This window comes from Vanacampus margaritifer, chromosome 5 (genome assembly GCF_051991255.1).
Source record: "Vanacampus margaritifer isolate UIUO_Vmar chromosome 5, RoL_Vmar_1.0, whole genome shotgun sequence".
In the NCBI taxonomy this organism is placed as follows: Eukaryota; Metazoa; Chordata; class Actinopteri; order Syngnathiformes; family Syngnathidae; genus Vanacampus; species Vanacampus margaritifer.
In genome coordinates, this window is record NC_135436.1 from 18,081,972 (window position 1) to 18,099,893 (window position 17,922).

A 17,922-nucleotide genomic window follows, 5' to 3' on the forward strand; every position below is an offset into this window, starting at 1 on the left:
GGTTGCAAAGAACACACATTGCCAATGGTTTTCATTCTCAAGGGCTTTACATTTAAACGCAGGCATGCAATTGTTTCCTGTGTCCTCATTAATAGTTATCACGCAAGAAGATAAGTACACGACACCCTGGGCTGCTCTGTGTGTTGGTTGAAGGTTTATAATTTACCGTAACATCAGTGCTAATTTTGATTAGCATGTTTTTCTTTTATTGTATAACAGCATTTAGGGAGCAGACATTTGTTGTTTAATCCTTTGTTTTACATGTAAATTTGCAAACTACAGTTGGGAGTGACATGCAATAACGTTTTTGAACATGAGGTACTATTTTACCTTGCAAGTTGCAACCCGATCAGGCCTTGACTGTAGCTGAAAACATGTTGAGTTTGTTTGCCTTCTACATCACAGTCAGTAACACTGTAAAACTGACCTGAGATGACTCATGCAATATGACAATTTTAAACTAAATAACTGTAGGCCGCAGCCCATCAATAATAAACAATATACAGTAGGACAAAATACAGAATAACCACATATTGAAAAGTTAATGGGTAAAAAAAGACAAGTGGATTAAAAACGGTTTGTCTATCCATCCAGGCGAATTACACTAGTACTGCTCTAACATGTCATTCACAAGCTAACGCACACTTAACGTTCTTGCTTGTTAAACTGGATAATTAATATACACCAGCACCAAGAGAGACTAACATTCTTTCCTCAATTCAAAACAGAACATCGTAGTGACTTACTATAATTTCTGGACTACAAGGCGCACCTGACTATAAGGCGTGCGAGCTAAATTTGGGGAACACTCGAGTTTGTTACACGTATAAGCCGCACCAGACTGTAAGCCGCAGGTGTTTTAATGTTACCACACCAGGTTCCTTTTCCATAATGAGGGCACGAATTGTCTCGCTCTTGTTCGGTCCCTCCTACTGTATATGGGCTCACTTGCTTTGTTTAGCTCTGCCTGACGCTCTTGTGCATTCTTTATAGTGCGATCTTGTGATCTGATGGATAAGCCGCACCTTCGTATTAGCCAGAGGGTCGAATGCAAGTGAAAAAAGTAGCGGCTTGTAGTCCAGAAAATACTGTACTCCATTGCAAAAACCAATGACCATCACGACCACAAGACAATTAGCCACTGCTTCCGGTTGTTGTTGTCTAAATACAAATATTAAAATGGACCAGGAGCTACAAGAAAGTGCAGCCTGAACTGTCAGTCTGTCACACAAAAATGATCGGCAATCGCAAGGTCTACTGTCTACTATACCAGAATGTTGATGAGCCCAGCACAATGTAAGCCATATGAGGTCAAGTGAACACACTAGTGAAAATCATATTGTTTTTGCTCATTCACTTAACACACAAGCCATAGAATGGATCGAATGTTTAAATTACGGTAATTACCAAAAATATTATCCGGATCTTAAGTCCTAAAACCATGTGTAAACTGGGTCATAGACTTCACTGTAGTGTTGTTGTTTTTTTTACTGACTGAAACCTGTTCTCTTATCTGTATTTACAGTCATAACCACTAGTTTTATTGTACTGTCTGTCATGGCATTATGGCGTATGAGTGTTTCTGATATACTTTTGCACCATGGGAATCCTTTAACATAAGTTCATATTTAACTCATTCACTGCCATAAATTCATTAAAAATAATTGTTATTAAAAATTTGGGGCAAGAGGCGTTTCCTTTTTTTCATTCTTTTTTTTTTTTCCTGGAGAGCTCACTATTGTTCATTCGGTAATTTTACCGATTTGACATGTCATCATCATTGCTCTCCTTTTTCTTAAATTTTTTATACTGTATATTTATATATATTTTTTTCATTCTAATTAATCGCATGACACTAGTTAACTCGCGATTAATCACAAATTTCATATCTGTTCTAAATGTAAAATATATTATTTTCATACTCTTGTTAACAAAAAGTGGAAAAAAATGTTAAGCTAATAGAAATGGTTCAAATGAATTTTTGACGTTTATAGCCGTCAATGGCAGTGAATGAGTTAATAACGAGTCAGAAAATAACATAGCTGAATCTCCTCGTCAAATGCTTCTACAATCGAACATCCGAATGAGACAGGGAGATTTGAGGCCCTTTGAATATGTCATGCTTGGCTTGGTGGAGCATTTCATGAATAGACGATATGCACAACTATCACTTGGGAGATGAGCGACAACATTTCAAGGTCAATGCGGGTCTCTGGGTGAAGATACCTTGTTGATGGCAGATGCTTTGAAGAAACGGATAAGGCAGGCAAAGGAACGCTTCTGATTTCAAAATACATCAAACCTTTAGCAAGAGTGGAGAGGACTATTTTCAGTGCTATTTTTGACTGCTAAAAGTAATTACTCCACAGTCCAAACAAAGCATCTGAAACACATTTTTGGTGTTGCTAATGGTCCATATCATAAAGAAAAATGAGAATGAATTGGAAATATAAAAAAATATTAGTAATATTACAACAATAACTTCACAATTTTGCAAGACAATAAAGAAGTAATATTACAAAGAAAAGTTTATATTTTAATAGAATCAAGTCATATAACAGCACAAAAAAATTGTCATATTACAAGAAAATATTTTTTTTTATGAAAGCGAGGTAAATAAATGTATGCAAATTGCACTAAAAAAATCTGCAATACAGCGAGGCCGCAAAAAAAAAGTGAACCACGTTATAGCAAGCGAATACTGTATTGTAAAGAAAAAATTGGGGTTGACTTTCCTTTTAAGATGAGAAGGTTCAGGATGTTGAGAAGGTTAATCTTCTATCGGTTAATATCATAAAATATTTACACTTCTCACGTCTGATTAGATGAGCCAACAAACAAAACAAAAGAAGTGGAATATATATATATATATATATATATATATATATATATATATATATATATATATATATATATATATATATATATATATATATATATATATATATATATATATATATATATATATATATATATAGTTTGTTTGTTTGATCATCTAACCAGAAGTGTAAATATTTAATGATATTACCCGATATATGTGACAGTTCTCTTGAGACCACAGTTGCTGGTCTCAGATTGTTTTATTTGCATTTGTGGGGGAATTTGCCATACACTTGTTTAAAAAGACAAATTTTCCCCCCCATATTATTTATGTATTCTGAACTATTCAAACAAATTAAAGATTCATTTTTTATCTGGATCTGTGTCAAAACCTAATAGCTTTCTTCCTTTCAGCGACGTTGCTATTACCTGTATAATCTTAATGCCTAACTGTGTTAAGCAGGTCAACCCCCTCCCTGTTTCTGCTGATATCAATGTTATGATTAAATATTTGAAATAACATTTTAAAAGTGCCAGGCCAGCCCATTGTGCTCGAGCCAAGACACACTGGGCCTCTTTGGATTGTGAGTTTTGCTTAGGGACTTTCCTCTCCTACTCAAGAGGACCCTGAAGTACTTGGAGGAAAGGTTGTTGGGATTCTAAAAATATTTAAGTTAAATTTGACTTTCCAAAGAGGCCCATTGTTACGGAAAAGACTGGCGCAAGATGTGAGATTTAAAAAAAAAAAAAAAAAAAAACTAGTCACACAGGTTATCAGACATGCACTGCACTGCTCAAGATTGTGATATCTCAACAAGCAAGCTTGCAAACTATAAAAGGTTGTTGCTTGCAGCTTCAAAATGAAGGAACAAGAAAACCAAATCAGCGCTGAGGCGCTTAAAGTGAGGAGTGGTGGTGGTTTCAAAGCATGTCATTTCCAACTACACAGGCTGTGACAGGATGTGGAATTTGAGGACACGAACTTCTTTCCACTGAGCAATTTCATCCCTGCTGCAAAACCCAGAGGGAGCTAAATAGTACAAGGCATGAATGTAATGTGTGCCTATGAAATACACGCCTTGATCTAAACGTGATTTGCATTTAGGACAATTAGTGACCATGCAATTGCGGCTTAAGTGTCTTTAGGCAACACACAGACTGCTATAAATGCCCTAAGAAAGGCCAAATGCTATTAAACATTTTAATGAGACAATCACACTCAAATATAGCTCACGCAGAAAGACAATATGGATCGTAATGCATACAATGTTAATTTGACCTGTTCAACTACTCGAGAGTAGCTTTAGAGCGCTTGAACAGGTAGCGCCGGGCTGTCATTATGCGTACACTTCCTGATTTACACAACATCGACTATAAACTCACAAAGCTTACAAAAACTCCAACATATTATTGTCTACTTAAGTACATTATGTTCTGATTAAATACGTTTCTAAAAGCAATTAGATGTGAGCGCTTTCGCCTTTCGAACGTGACGCAAACAAGCAGAAGCGTGTTCAAAACAGCCAACGGAGCGAGTGCAACGGTTGTCGGTACAAAGCGAATGGTGTCCCAGCGCCTTTGTTAAAACTAATGGCCCAAACACAAGAGTGTAGCCTGGAAACACAATGAAGATGAAGGGATTTGAGTCGCTCTTACCCACCTCATTGTTCGGCCGGAGTGGAGCTCCTCTCCTCGCGGACAACTTTGACTCACTTGAAAGCGGAAGCCAGCGGATTAAAGTTAAACTAGACGAACCAACAACAAAGCTGCGAGAGATATGTCGAAGTGGGGTGTAAAGTCGCATCTACACCCGCAAACGGGGTAGCAACTAGCGGGATAATCGAAGCACACACTTCGACGATTTCCTGGTTGTGTGGAACTGGGAGAGAAGGGGAGGGGGTGGCGGGTGGATACAGTAGCGCAGCGGGCTTGTCAAGTCCAATCACTATCTCACGTTGGTTTCTACGAGCTGAATCTGGGAAAGCCGGAAAATAACGACGCTGCTGTATAAGCAAAAAAGTTCGCCCTCTTACGAGGCGTCGCGACACCAGTCTCGTTTCTACACTTGTGTGCCCAAACCAGACTTTTTATCCGCGGTCGGTCGGTCTGCAACTCATTGGCGTGTGGGCCCAGCCCGCCAGCTTCAAAGAGGACTGTGAGGTCTTGTGCTGCGTTCAGGGCGCCTCTGGGGGAAAAATACAATAAACCGAACACGTTCTTCTTGATCGTACGCAACACTGTCATTTATAACTGCAATGACTTCAAAGAAAAAAGGGTGTAACTCGCCTATGATACAACCTAATACGAGAGTGTTATTTAAATAAGCATTCTCTGATGAGAGGTACAGTACACCCCATGGGTGGATATAGAGCCCTTATCCCAGTATGATGTGTCAATCAAAACAGATGGACAACACGATTATCATATTGCCCTACTTTCCATTTCGTAAATAATACAATTCCATCCACTCTTTGGCCAGTTAAGATCATACATTTGTTACAGTAATCTGATTACATATCTCCTAAAAAGGCCACATTTGCATATTACTTCATTACTTTGATGTTGCTGAGGTGATGTAATAACAATTAAAGCATTTCACAAATTCCTTGCCATATGTCAAAGATGCATTGGTGGAATTATGTCAACGAGCACCAAGCATGTTAAGTGGGAGAGCTGGCAAAACTAAACAAAAATCTTAAAATCAGTTAGTGTCTGAACTTGTCTCATAATGGGGTAGATGCCACGGACATATAGAAATGTTAAATAAAGTGAGAGAGAAAACAAGGGAAAAAAAGATGCCTCCGATTTCCGGGTTTCACACTTCAGCGTCGTTTCCGGCCACTGGTGGCCACGTTCCAACTTTATGAAAAACCTAAAAGTTTGGTTTAGATTTCAAGAATCTATATTTATGTCAACATTTTTTTTTACCAAGAATTATGAGTATGTTAATGACCAGGTCATGGGATGACTCTTTTACAGAAATACCATACAAAACATCTTCTTTTGTCAAAAAAGAGAGATTGGGCAATTTAGGGAATAACCAGTCATACAAATCTTCCCAGAAGGCTTTAAAAACTATGCAATCGTAAAATAAATGTTCAGTTGTTTCAATGTCTTCATTACAAAATCCACAGTTGTTGTAGTTCAAATTGAAACACTTTCATAAAAACTCGGAAGAAATATCTTTGATAGCACATTGCAAAGGAACGATATCTAATTATGTTGAGAATGTGAAGAAAAAGTATTTCGGTTTTTCTCATGGTCCGGTTTCAACACTAAGATACAGAACATACTAAAAGCATTCCTTCTTTCTAATGAGGAGAGAAGTGGAAGTTGGGATGAGAAAGGAATGCATTACCACTACATGGCATGCGTAAACATCCACAACAAACCCAAATATGCTTTTAGTTCCACTACCCGCGCACAGTGCTGTGGCCAACTGTTAGCGGGGTGTTCTTGAGCGCTGCTCCAACTGTTAACCCTGCTGTCCACCAAAGCTGTCAAGTAAAGTCAAATTTCTTTCCCATCAGTGAGTGTGCAGTTTCGCAGATGATTGCGTATAAGATCCTGTGTGAGCATGTGCTGAACATGTGCTGGAACATGTTGCCCAAGTTGGTTGAGTTCCCAACTAATACGGTAGCTCTTAAAATATTGAAAGAAAGTCATGCTATAATTATATGTTTCTCTAGGTACCGCAACTTTATTTTCAGAGCTTGACGTCAGTCGGTCACTCTCTTCGACAACTGGCCGTCTGACAGAAGCTATGGAATGGAAATTTTGAAAAGATATTTGAGCAGGCCAAGGAGCTCGTAAGAGATTGTTGTGAAAGTTTGGAATCATTAACAGCTCTGAACTTGTTCAAGTATGCAAGACAACAAATGAAGACCACTGAAAATTCCAGTTAACTCAAAGGTAGCCGACATTAATAATAAAAGATTGCGAAATATTCTATGAAGAATATTACAGCATGCCCCCCCCCCCCCCCAACATCTTATACATGTGACTACCACCAACAACAAGGCCGGATTGGAAAATATAATGTATATGCACTATGCTAACAATATGACAGGCTGAAGCTCTTTTTGACCATACAGGTAAAACTCTAACTGATTGAATGATGATTCCCAATCCTTATTCAAACTTTTACATCAAAGTGTATTCTTCTACTCCTTTTCGAAAATGTTAGTGTTGTTTTGTTTGTTTTTGTATTGACTGCTTTTTTTTCCTTTTTACTGTTTGTTATCACATTTAAAATAAAGCCTCCATGTATTAATTAATTAGATAATTAATTAATTAATTAAACATTCACACTCACATGTACATCTAAGGACAATTCAGAGTGTTCCGTTGAGCTGACATGAATATTTTCGTAATGTGGGTAGAAGCCGGTGTACCTGTGGAAAACCTGGAGAACATGTCAACGCCACACACGGAGGCCAGAGTCGAGTTTTGAATCCTGAACATTGGAGCTGTGAGGCAGACATGCTAACACAAATACCACCATGCAGGTAAAATACCAATCCAAAACTTATAATGCACTGTATAAGTAAGGTCAATGTAGTGAAGACCACCTTCAGTTGCATAAAGCATCGAGTTTGATAAAATGGGACCATTCGACATTGAGGTATTTTCGAGAGGTGATAAATCGAAGTCCAGAAAGTAAAATCCTTGCCACAGTTTGACCAATATGATCTCTGCTTATTTACGTAAACTGAATTATGATTTGTCAAGTGTTTTTTTTTTAAACTCTCTATATGTACTACCTCAGGTTTCCACTAGATGTCATAATCAAACAAGGATTGTAAATATGCACTGCCACCTTGTGTGCGTCTGCCACAGTATGCAGCTCACAGGGTGGAGTAACTAACCAAAGTACTAAACCCTTACATTTTCTCAATACACTCAGACGAGATGTCTTAATTACCCTTTAGTGAATAATGATTATAATTATCCCTCAAAAATATATTGAATGGCCAGATTTATTTTAAATAATGTTGAATCCAATTCAGGATATAAAGGGGAGGAGCAGAGGCCAATCAAATAATTTCATTTTTAGGAAAACAACATAAATTTGGGCATTATTGTTATTATTGGAATGGAATGGTGTTCATAATTTATTACAGACTTGCTATGCATTACTATTTGAGAACATATTTTTATCTTCTTCTGTAGTTATTCAATTACTTTATAGGTTGTGCACTCTGATTTTGCAACTACGGAGCACTATTTTGCTGTACAGTCTATTTGCTTCTGCTTGTATAGTCGTACATCATCATGCGTGTGTTTGCTGTTTATGCCTTTCACCATCCCAGAAAAGTGAGCATTTGAATGTTTACACATCTTGTTCTCTTCCTCCTGATGGCTCCTACATTCTGGCCGTGGTTGTGCTTGGAAACAAATCGCGGTGGTGGCTCAGGTTGCTGCGCCACCAATGCCCTAGTGGGGTCTCACATTGCTAGGGCATATAGATGCCTGACCGATTGCTATCATAATCACACTTCCCCCTCTTTGTCATCGCTTACCTACTAAATAAAACATCTATCTTCCTGCTCAGGGATATTCACTACCCAAAATCTGAGGGAAGAAAAATGACTTTTGAAGAGACCTTGAATAATGTCAAAACACAAAAATCATTAATTACTACTGTTGGAAATGAAAACATATATTTAAAGTAATAAATACAAAAGGTAGTTTTGAAGGCCAAACGACATTCTTTAATTTCCTGTCATAGTTAAAATACTTCCAGAGTGAGTGTATCCAATTCATATTTAAATTGTGGCCATATATTGTCATTGTGGTGTCCCTCAAAGGGCTGTTGTGACCGTGAAAATTTTGTATATTCACCTCCTCATATTATCAAATGTCATATATTGTCCACAATTAGGAATTGCAGGGGTAATTGTCAATTACCCCTACATTTTATTGTGAAGACATTTTAACAAATTTAAATACAAATTTAGTTTCAGAAAGTGTCATCCCTGCATTGGTCCTCAGCAGATTGTTGAAATCGTATTAATTTTATGTCGTAGCACAGTACGTAAAAGTGTTCAGGTACAGTTTGTTGAAAAGTAGTAATAAAAGTTGTTCTGTTCAGCATTGAAGATTACAAAGTAGCCAGAAGAGGCAACAGATGAAGGGTGTGAAGTGACAGTCAGCACATCTGCTTTCATAAATAATGCAGCAGATCTTTAAACGGCAGTTTGTCACATATCGAGCGTTACCCACTGAAATCAAGCCTGACAAATATGATTCCGTCCAGGGAGAGGGAAATGGTGAATGTGGGAGGAAGTCACACACATACATACATACAGATGTCTCAGGAATTAAAGAAGAAAAACAGAATTGGAGCTATGACGACAACCATTTTATTACTAAATTGCAAAATACAGACACCTTCTGGAGACAAATCAAAGCCTTGTTTTCTATGGGCACTGTCTTACAATTAGGAAACGTAAAAAACAAAAACAATGAAAAAAATGTAGAGACAGACCCTGGGGACAATCCACTGGACGCCATCAAGTTCATTTTCCTGTGATGAGAGGATTTCTCAGCACAACAATGACAGAGTCCCCTCTGAGAAACATTTTAGAGATGTAGCGATCCTTATTCACTGGTTTAGACTTCTTCTTTCCTTTGCCACTCTTGGGAACTTCAGTCCACATCTCCTTAACGTTCTCCAAGACCATGTTGCAATGCCTGAAAAATATATCCCAAAACAAGGCTTAAATAGACAACTAAAATAAATTCTACCCCACAAAAAAATGCATGCCATAACACGCTGAGTACCTGTCAAAAGCTTTGACTCTCCCAAGCAACTTTTTGTTGTTGCGACAGTTAATGAGGACTTGTGTGTTGTTCTTGACCGACTGGGTGAGCACAGACAGGGGGCCTGTGTTGAATTCCTCCTCTTCACGTTTCTGGAGCTCTTCTGGGGTCATTTCTGACTTGGGCTTGGTTAACAAACTCCTATAATAAATGAATGAATGAATGTTAACCTACTGAAATCTCGATTAAATAGCCTGGCCAATAATATATCTGGTCCGACTATCGACCAATCAGAGCAGTTCACGGTAAAATACTGCTAACAGATTTGCCGGTCATGGCAAAACAACCACTGCCCATGAACAATGCTCATTGCTAGGCTGTGATGGTGATGTAAACAGCAGAAAATAAAATGTAGCCAAGCCATTACTGCCAGTGTAATCAAAGACACAAAATATCCAAATCAAACTATTGGCAGTTCTTAAAACACAAAATACACAAACTAACAACAAAATCTTTGCAAAAATGAATAGTAGTAGTAACCATTCGCAGCATTGGCATTCGATAGTAGCATATAGACAAGAACAGAGTCTTGCTGCTTCGGACCTCGAAACTAACGGGTTGTGAGAGTTTATTATTAACAAAGCAGGCGTAGGTAAAGAGTTAGTATTGATAATAAGACGTGAATGGTATACAACGAGCAGGTTAGCTTCGGCTAAATGGCCTTGGCTAATATGGTTAGCATTGCTAACATTAACGACAAGCGCTACGGTTACAATGTAAGAGTTGGTAGAATATCCACTGTGAAAGCGTAGTCTATACCAGATCGCCTCCGTGTTTTTATAGACCAAAATACTCACATGATTGCCAATGAATGAATTCCGCCAAACTGCAGTGGTCACGTTCCGAATCCCTCCGTAGGCTCAACGATTCCTTCCTACTCGCGTGGGAACAGAACTACTTCCGGGTGTTGCGCGCCTGAAATGTGCACAACTTCCGGGTTGTTTCAATACGTCAACATTTCAAAATGTAACGCGCTGCTAACCTCGACCAGACGTACACAAAATGCTGCTAAATTTGGCCTTTTTTTGTCTCTCTCAATAATAATAATAATAATAATAATAATAATAATAATAATAATAATAATAATAATAATAATAATAATAATAATATTTTTCTGTTCATTATTATTTTCTAGTCAAGTGATTAACAACCTTGGAAGTGGGCACATGACATGAGTCTTGTGAGAGATTTTGCCGCGGGAAATTATCCTCGGCTATCCGTTTTATTTGGTCTGCAAATTATTATTTATGTACTGTATTAGTACTGCTACAAAAAAAACGCAGCTTTGTTCATCTATATATGCCCGTAAGGTACTGTACAGTGACTGGTATCATCATCATCATCATGAACTATTTTAATAAACAGGTTGTGTATATTTTCGTGACTGAAACAATTTAATGTACCTTATTGAAACAACCTACTGAGATGAACCCAAACCCGTAAAAACAGTGAACAACAACTTAGTCACATACTGAATTTTATTCAGACTGATATGACTGTTCATTATTATTTAAGAAGTGTCTCATGCAGGTTTACTGTTAACACTTTTCGGCCACTTAAATCATTTGTTTCAGGCATAAAAATGCTAATAAATATATATGGATATGAAACATTTTGATTAATATACAAACCATGAACCCTCAATAATGAAAAATATCGTTACGCTATCCTTACTTTACAGTTTCAATTAAAAATACTTGATATATGCAAAACAAATATAATATACTCATGTACTGTAATCCACTACCCATTCAAGTTCATCAAATGAGTTAAACTTTCATGCATGAAACAAATTGAATTCTAAAATTTTAAAAGAAAATTTCCCATAAACAACATATCCATGTCAAAGTTATTATTTTATTAAAAAAAAAAATCACCTGCGTGCAACAAGTTCACATGAAATGATAGGTATCATTTTTTATATACAGAACAATGTACAATGCATTACTTAATAAGTTACATTCATACACTCATCATAATTATACGCATATTAATTATATTGTGACATTTTGCTCACCAAAGCCTCGATCTGCAAGCCCTTTGTGCTGAGCAGTGGGACAACACATATGACAACACTAAGCCTTCAGTGGGCTGCAAAAAACACTATCAATTATGTATTAATCACTATAGAGTTGAACTAATTCGGTAATGCAGACGTGCAATTTATCCATTTCAGATAAGATTTTGCATCATACTCACCTTAAAGATTTTGCAAACATGTTCCTGCCTCATATAGATGCATTGCAATTGACAGCGACCATATACAACTATAACTTTACATAAAGAGTTGTCAATGCCACAAGTTCTTTTTGATTTGAGTCATTTTTGCATTTCATAATTCCAAAGTATTTACATGCAGTATTCATGAATAATACATAGAAAAAGGGTAAATATAAAGGCTGTTTTACTTGATGTCAAAATATAATGGCATAGTCATAATTTGTTATTTAAAATCGTATTACATTTTTAGCATTTTTAACTCATTCACTGCCATTGACGACTATAGACGTCAAAAATTCATTTTAACTATTTTTATTACTTAAACTTTCCCCCCACTTTTGTTAGCAAGAGTATGAAAACCTAGATTTTTTTTATTGTACATTTAGAACAGATATAAAATTTGTGATTAATCGTGAGTTAACTATTAAAGTCATGCGATTAATTACAATTACAATTTTAATCGCCTGATGCTCCAATTTTTTAATTATCTTAAATATATATATATATATATATATATATATATATATATATATATATATATATATATATATATATATATATAAATATATATATATATATTTATATATATATATTTAAGATTATTAAAAATTAGGCATCAATGGCAGTGAATGAGTTAATCAAACATTAACAATTGCAGTCATATAAAACAAGTTATAGGCAATACATTTAAAACTTAAAAAAAAAAAATACATAAGGCCACAATAAATATATAAACATATAATTGAACAACCTAAAATGTAATTTTTTCTACTTCTTTTGTAACAGTTCTACTGAGGGTTGTTTTCCAACTATGGGACAGGGATTGGATTAAATGCTCCTGTCCACAAATAGCATGTGTTCCTCGACGAAGGGAGCATAAATCATCCCAGGTTCTGTTCCTTGGAAATTGTCCGTGGAACGTCTTGTTAGTTGACTTTTGAGTCACACCGTGGTATTTTGTTGGAGTAGAAAATGTTCGCTTGCCCAGAGATCTCGCTGAGAGAATTGATCCTGCAGAGAACAGGTGCACGTCGGGATGGATGTGGAGTCGGTGACAAATTCTCGTCGCCAAGAGTTTTGCTCGCGGCTGAGTCCAATATATGACGTGCCCTGGTGCGTTTGCACAAAGCTGCTCGTACTGGAACTGCCTGGGCTCGGACAGATGGATCGCGATGTGTGTACATGCGACGTGGACAAGCGAGCGTGCGCGCTTACGTCATGCTCTGCTTCCAAGTAGTGGGTGCGCACTGGTGTTGCGAGCGGCATCAAGTGTGGTACCGGCCAGTAAAAGGAGCTGGTGGACATCACGCGAACCGCAGCTCCCTTGGATAAAAAGGAGGAGGTTCCAGTTCTGCGCCGGAGCTTCCCCGAAGTGCCGCCGATGAAGACGTTCTCGCTGCACGAGCCCAGCATCCAGTAGCTGCCTTTACCCGGGTCGTCGAAATGGCGCGGCACTTTGACGAAACACTTGTTCAGACTCAAGTTGTGCCGTATTGAGTTTTGCCAGCCACGTCTGTTGTGTCTGTAGAAGGGAAAGTTGTGCATGATGAACTCGTAGATGCCGCTCAGGGTGAGACGTCGTCCCGGACTTTGGCGGATGGCCATCATGATGAGAGCGTTGTAACTAAAAGGTGGTTTGTCTGCTCCAAGGCCAGTTGTGCTGTCTTTATCATTCCTCGCTGGTTTAGAATCAACCAGTGCTGTCCGGTCCCGATGACTGGATGTATTTTGACGCAACAGGCTGCTGATGCTGAATTTAGACTTGTGGCAGAAACCGTGCGAACTGTTGGCGCTCTCCATGTTTGGGATGAGAAAGTAAATAACAGCGTGGTTGCAAGCAGACGTGTGGTGAGGACAGAGTCTTGATCCAAAGTGGCTCAGGAGACCAAGAGAAAGTATTTTTGTTTTGGGAGGGGTGGGGGGGCAGTGTGCAGCAGCAAATGCGCATGATCACTGTGACCACTTGTTGCCAACGATTAACCGACCCCGCCCTCACCCGAGAAATACAGACCCAAGCTTGATGAATTTGAGAGCGGTTCCATTAAGCAGTTTTGTATTTTTGAAATTTTAAATTTCGCATTGCATGAATTTTTTTTTCTCTCCTTCTAAATTAGTATTATTTTATTATCAAAGGGCATTTGAGGGCCAGGGAAAACACTGGCCATGGGAATGGTGTACCTCCAAGTAATATTCTGTGCATATCATCCACTTTGTTAATCAAGCGACAGTCTCATTTGTATGTTTTTCTACATCTCAAGTGTCATTAAATGAGGGGAAAGCAGTTGCTTGTTATGACAGTAGGTCATGAATAAGACAAAAGTATAGCAGTTATTGTCTTTCTAGAAGTAGTAAGTGTCTGATCATGTCAATAAAATTACACAAGCATATGGTTGAAACAACCCATTGTTTTAATAACAAAACTGTGTGAAAATGACAACTGCTAATAAAGAATAAAACACAAATATATATTCACAAAATGTCTGACAAAGTTGCCATACACATTATTCTGTCCATCTATGTCCACAGTGAGGGGCAGTGCAGACGTAGTAAAGTCTCATTGCATCCTGTGTTGGGGGAAGGAAGATAATATATGATTAGAATTGAAATCTTGTCTTCACTTAAAGACCACACAAAGCATCCCACAGGATAGCCTCTAATAATTGATGACACTGTAATACATATTTGGACCATATCAACTGGGAGATAAGTAAAAATAAAATAAGGAGTTTAATCATTTATCAGTGTTACTGTTAAGGTGCTCATTGTTTATACAGCATTTAAACTGATTTGGAGGGCATGAATATGGAAACAATGATTACCTCAGCTTTCATGCTGTGTGACTGGAAGAACACTGCCTCCTTGTGACCACATCTAGGGAGAAATACGGTGTAACCGTGCACAGCATTATAACATGCAAACATTCAGTGATACATACTCTTACTAAACCTAAATAAATATTCGCAGCTACATGAATATACAGTGTACATACATGTAATGGGTATGTGAAAAGAGACTTTAGATTGGTTAATAATTTGTAAAAAATAACACGGACCCATGCATGCGGACTGACCAATACTATAGATTAGTTTAGTTTCGGCCTGACACCAGCACATACTGTAATCTATATGCATCTCTTTTTTTTTTTTTAAACAACTAACTTTTATACATTATTTCCTGACCCATAACTTAGCTTAGCAAATGCAAGGAAATGCAATTGAAATAAAAAACAATGTACATTTAAGTGTAATATAAATGAGTATGTGCAAAGATTTCGAACAAAATCATTATTTTCTGTGGCACAGGATAAAAAATATTCAAAGAAATGAAGGCTACTGATTGCAAATATATTTTGTCAACATGTACACATGAAACATAATAATGTACGTGTGAACAAAAACTACATTTTAATAAATCAAATTCATAGAAATGCCAGCATGCGTAAGTCTGATCATCAAACGTAATTTTAATATATAATGCATTTCTTTCTGTTCTGTTTATTTTACAGTATAAAATGGGTGCACTGCACACCACCAGGAGTAAAACTTACTTAGGGCAGGGATGGTCTTCTGTTCTTGGTAACGTTGGATCTTGAGATACATCAGCAATGATTTGGGTCAATTCACTGCAGAAAACATAAAAAGAATAATGTAGGTAAATAGGGAACAAAATATGTAATTTTTGCAGCCTTAAAAACACATAACAGCTGCATAATATGTTATAACATTGCATGTTATTAACCGGCACACATACATTTGCGCACATTTCCACCATTTTAGCCTCACTGATTAATTTTTAATTCTTTCCATCCATTTTCTGGACCACTTACCCTAATTAGGGTCACGGTGCGCTGGAGCCTCCTAGCCCCATCTGACTTTGGGCGAAAGGGAGGGTAAACCCTAAACTAGCCACCAACCAATCGCAGGGCACATGTAGACAATCAATCATTCATACTCACATTCAACAACATGCAAACTCCACATAGGAAGGCCAGAGCCTGGATTTGAATCCACGACCTCTAAACTGTAAGGCGTGCTAACGTCAGCCACCATTCTCCCTCTTTCCTTGGCCTTTTACACATAGTGTCATGTTGAATCATTTAATCACTTATATTTTACTGCTATATTTGTATTTCTATCAGTTTTAACTTCTCCTTTTGTGACTGATGTTTGTGTCTTTTATTTTTATTTCTTTACTTTTTTGCGTTTTATGTGAAGCTATTTTCTTTGTTGTGACTATTGGTTTACTTTGTACAACACTTTGGTACATTGTGTGCGTTTTTAAAGTGCTTAACAAATAAAGTTGGAGACAGATTGTAAATAGATACAGCGAGTAATGCAAACTTGGAACTTCTTTTCAAAACAGACGGTTACTTAAAACAAGAAAAAAAAAACCAGCCACTCTAAGAAGTTAACTAATTTTACACACATCAATATGCAGTTCAAAATGCAACAATGTTCATACTTACTCAACTTCGTGGGTTATCTTGTTGACATAAATACAGCTGTTGTCTGCCTCCTGCTGGTAGTCACAATTTCTGCACTGTGAGATTAGAAGATTTCAAAATTCAGAGACTAAAAGTGCCAACTTAATTCCTGATACTTGTATGACCAATAAACAACCTTGTGCCATTCTTAAAAAATTACAACAAGAACTGATATAACACATCTACAGTATAACGTTATTTCTATCTGAATGCAGTGCAGTAAACACACAAACTTACCGCGTAGAGTAAGATCCGATTCTCCTTATCTTCTTTTGGATACAGCATATTGTTACTGAAAAAAAAAAAGATTTAATAATAAAAGCACTCATTGCAAATATCGATTAAAATTTAGATGCTGTTATTTACGATCACTTCACGTTGCCTTAACATTTTGTAGCATCGCTAGCTTAACTAAACTCATGTATCACAATCTTACCACTCTTGACAAAATCGGATGCCCACAAAGCCCGGCTCGTACGTCCCGGTTTCCAAGTCCATTGGAATGACTATTGTTTATGGTATAAAAAAAGAAAAGAAAAGCAAATACAGTACTATCTAAATTTATTTCAGTCTCGGTCTTGACACGCAAAGACGAAACACAACGCTTGGAAAGCAGACTAGTACGCATGCGTGTGTTTGTTGAAGCTGATGTTTTTAGACAGCGCTCCACAGTGGTTGGAGGTAACACATTCAACGGAAGTCACTTTTTTTTATTTATCTTTTTTAAACATTGAACTTTATTAAAAAAAAATAGACAGTGAGCAAAAACATGTAGAAAACATATACATTCTACAATATAAACAACACAAACACAAAACACGCCAGGCAGGTTACAAAGGATATAGAATAGAAGCTAAACAAAATAAAACCAAGATAAAGTTTAGACAGCTTCTGGATATACACAAGCAGATCATGAGGACAAATAATTGTTTTATAAACACAAATAACTCAATGAAAATTAGCTTATTATACATGAATTTGGATCTGTGAATGCAACATTTTGCTCATGTAATAATGTTTATCAAATAAAATTGTGAGTAGTAGGCAGTCTTGTCATGTCCAAATATACCAAATAATACATACCGGTATTTCCAAAATAAAGAAAAGCCTGGTTACATGCGATCTCTGATGAATTGTCAGTTTACATCAGAACTGCTTTGACCAGAATAAATGGACTGAAGTTTCTCTTGAGTCAATACAAAAACTACAATTAGTATCTAAATATTTTTAAAATTTCAGCCAATATATATTGGATGGGTAAAATCTATGCCCCATTTTAAAATAAATCTCTTTAACATTAGTTGTAATGAAAAATGTATGTGGCAAAAGCCCGGAAGTCACATTTAGCGTTTAGAAGTAAACAGTTAAACTTATGCATTATATAATCAATTAAAAACATGGGGAAACCAATTCCTATCTATTTTCTATGCTGTGTTTAAAACAATATTTTTTTGTTAAATAATAAAATAATATTTTATTCAAAGTTCAAATTCTTTGATAGGGTATATATATATACAGTAAAGGGACTGTGTTTAGTTGTCTGCTTAAATGATAATAATTAGTAAAACTAAAGT

The 17,922-nt window shown here is 36.8% G+C and overlaps 3 protein-coding genes across 4 annotated transcripts in view; all 3 read right to left on the reverse strand.

Annotated features, from left to right (window-relative positions):
• vaspb (vasodilator stimulated phosphoprotein b) overlaps positions 1 to 5,018 on the reverse strand; it is a 29,048-nt gene extending 24,030 nt beyond the window's left edge. Inside the window, exon 1 of one of the 2 annotated variants that reach the window (XM_077566940.1) lies at positions 4,481 to 5,018. In XM_077566940.1, coding sequence (XP_077423066.1) covers positions 4,481 to 4,485 — 5 coding nt within the window. In that variant the 5' untranslated portion in view covers positions 4,486 to 5,018. The remainder of the gene's footprint in view (positions 1 to 4,480) is intronic. The other variant, XM_077566938.1, reaches the window with a different exon arrangement.
• Positions 5,019 to 9,162: 4,144 nt separating this feature from the next.
• snrpd2 (small nuclear ribonucleoprotein D2 polypeptide) lies at positions 9,163 to 10,583 on the reverse strand. Its single transcript, XM_077566100.1, has 3 exons — positions 10,443 to 10,583; positions 9,607 to 9,786; positions 9,163 to 9,516 (listed from the first exon to the last, which is right to left on the reverse strand). Coding segments are annotated over exons 1-3 (357 nt in total). The 5' UTR covers positions 10,445 to 10,583; the 3' UTR covers positions 9,163 to 9,341.
• Positions 10,584 to 14,250: 3,667 nt separating this feature from the next.
• Positions 14,251 to 16,983, reverse strand: polr2i (RNA polymerase II subunit I). Its single transcript, XM_077566150.1, has 6 exons — positions 16,785 to 16,983; positions 16,586 to 16,640; positions 16,331 to 16,404; positions 15,413 to 15,487; positions 14,685 to 14,736; positions 14,251 to 14,429 (listed from the first exon to the last, which is right to left on the reverse strand). Exons 1-6 carry the CDS (start codon positions 16,844 to 16,846, stop codon positions 14,367 to 14,369), a joined length of 381 nt encoding a protein of 126 aa, XP_077422276.1. The 5' UTR covers positions 16,847 to 16,983; the 3' UTR covers positions 14,251 to 14,366.
• Between the last annotated feature and the right edge of the window lie 939 nt (positions 16,984 to 17,922).

What these genes read in the sequence shown, in the direction of transcription:
- snrpd2 (XM_077566100.1), bottom strand. An exon ending in AGAGTCAAAGCTTTTGACAG is followed by an intron (nt 9,517 to 9,606) that starts GTACTCAGCGTG and finishes TATATTTTTCAG; the next exon opens with GCATTGCAACATGGTCTTGG.
- polr2i (XM_077566150.1), bottom strand. Translation starts at nt 16,846, where the DNA reads ATGGACTTGGAAACCGGGACGTACGAGCCGGGCTTTGTGGGCATCCGA. An exon ending in GAAGACCATCCCTGCCCTAA is followed by an intron (nt 14,737 to 15,412) that starts GTAAGTTTTACT and finishes ATTTCTCCCTAG; the next exon opens with ATGTGGTCACAAGGAGGCAG. An exon ending in CACACAGCATGAAAGCTGAG is followed by an intron (nt 14,430 to 14,684) that starts GTAATCATTGTT and finishes CCCCCAACACAG; the next exon opens with GATGCAATGAGACTTTACTA.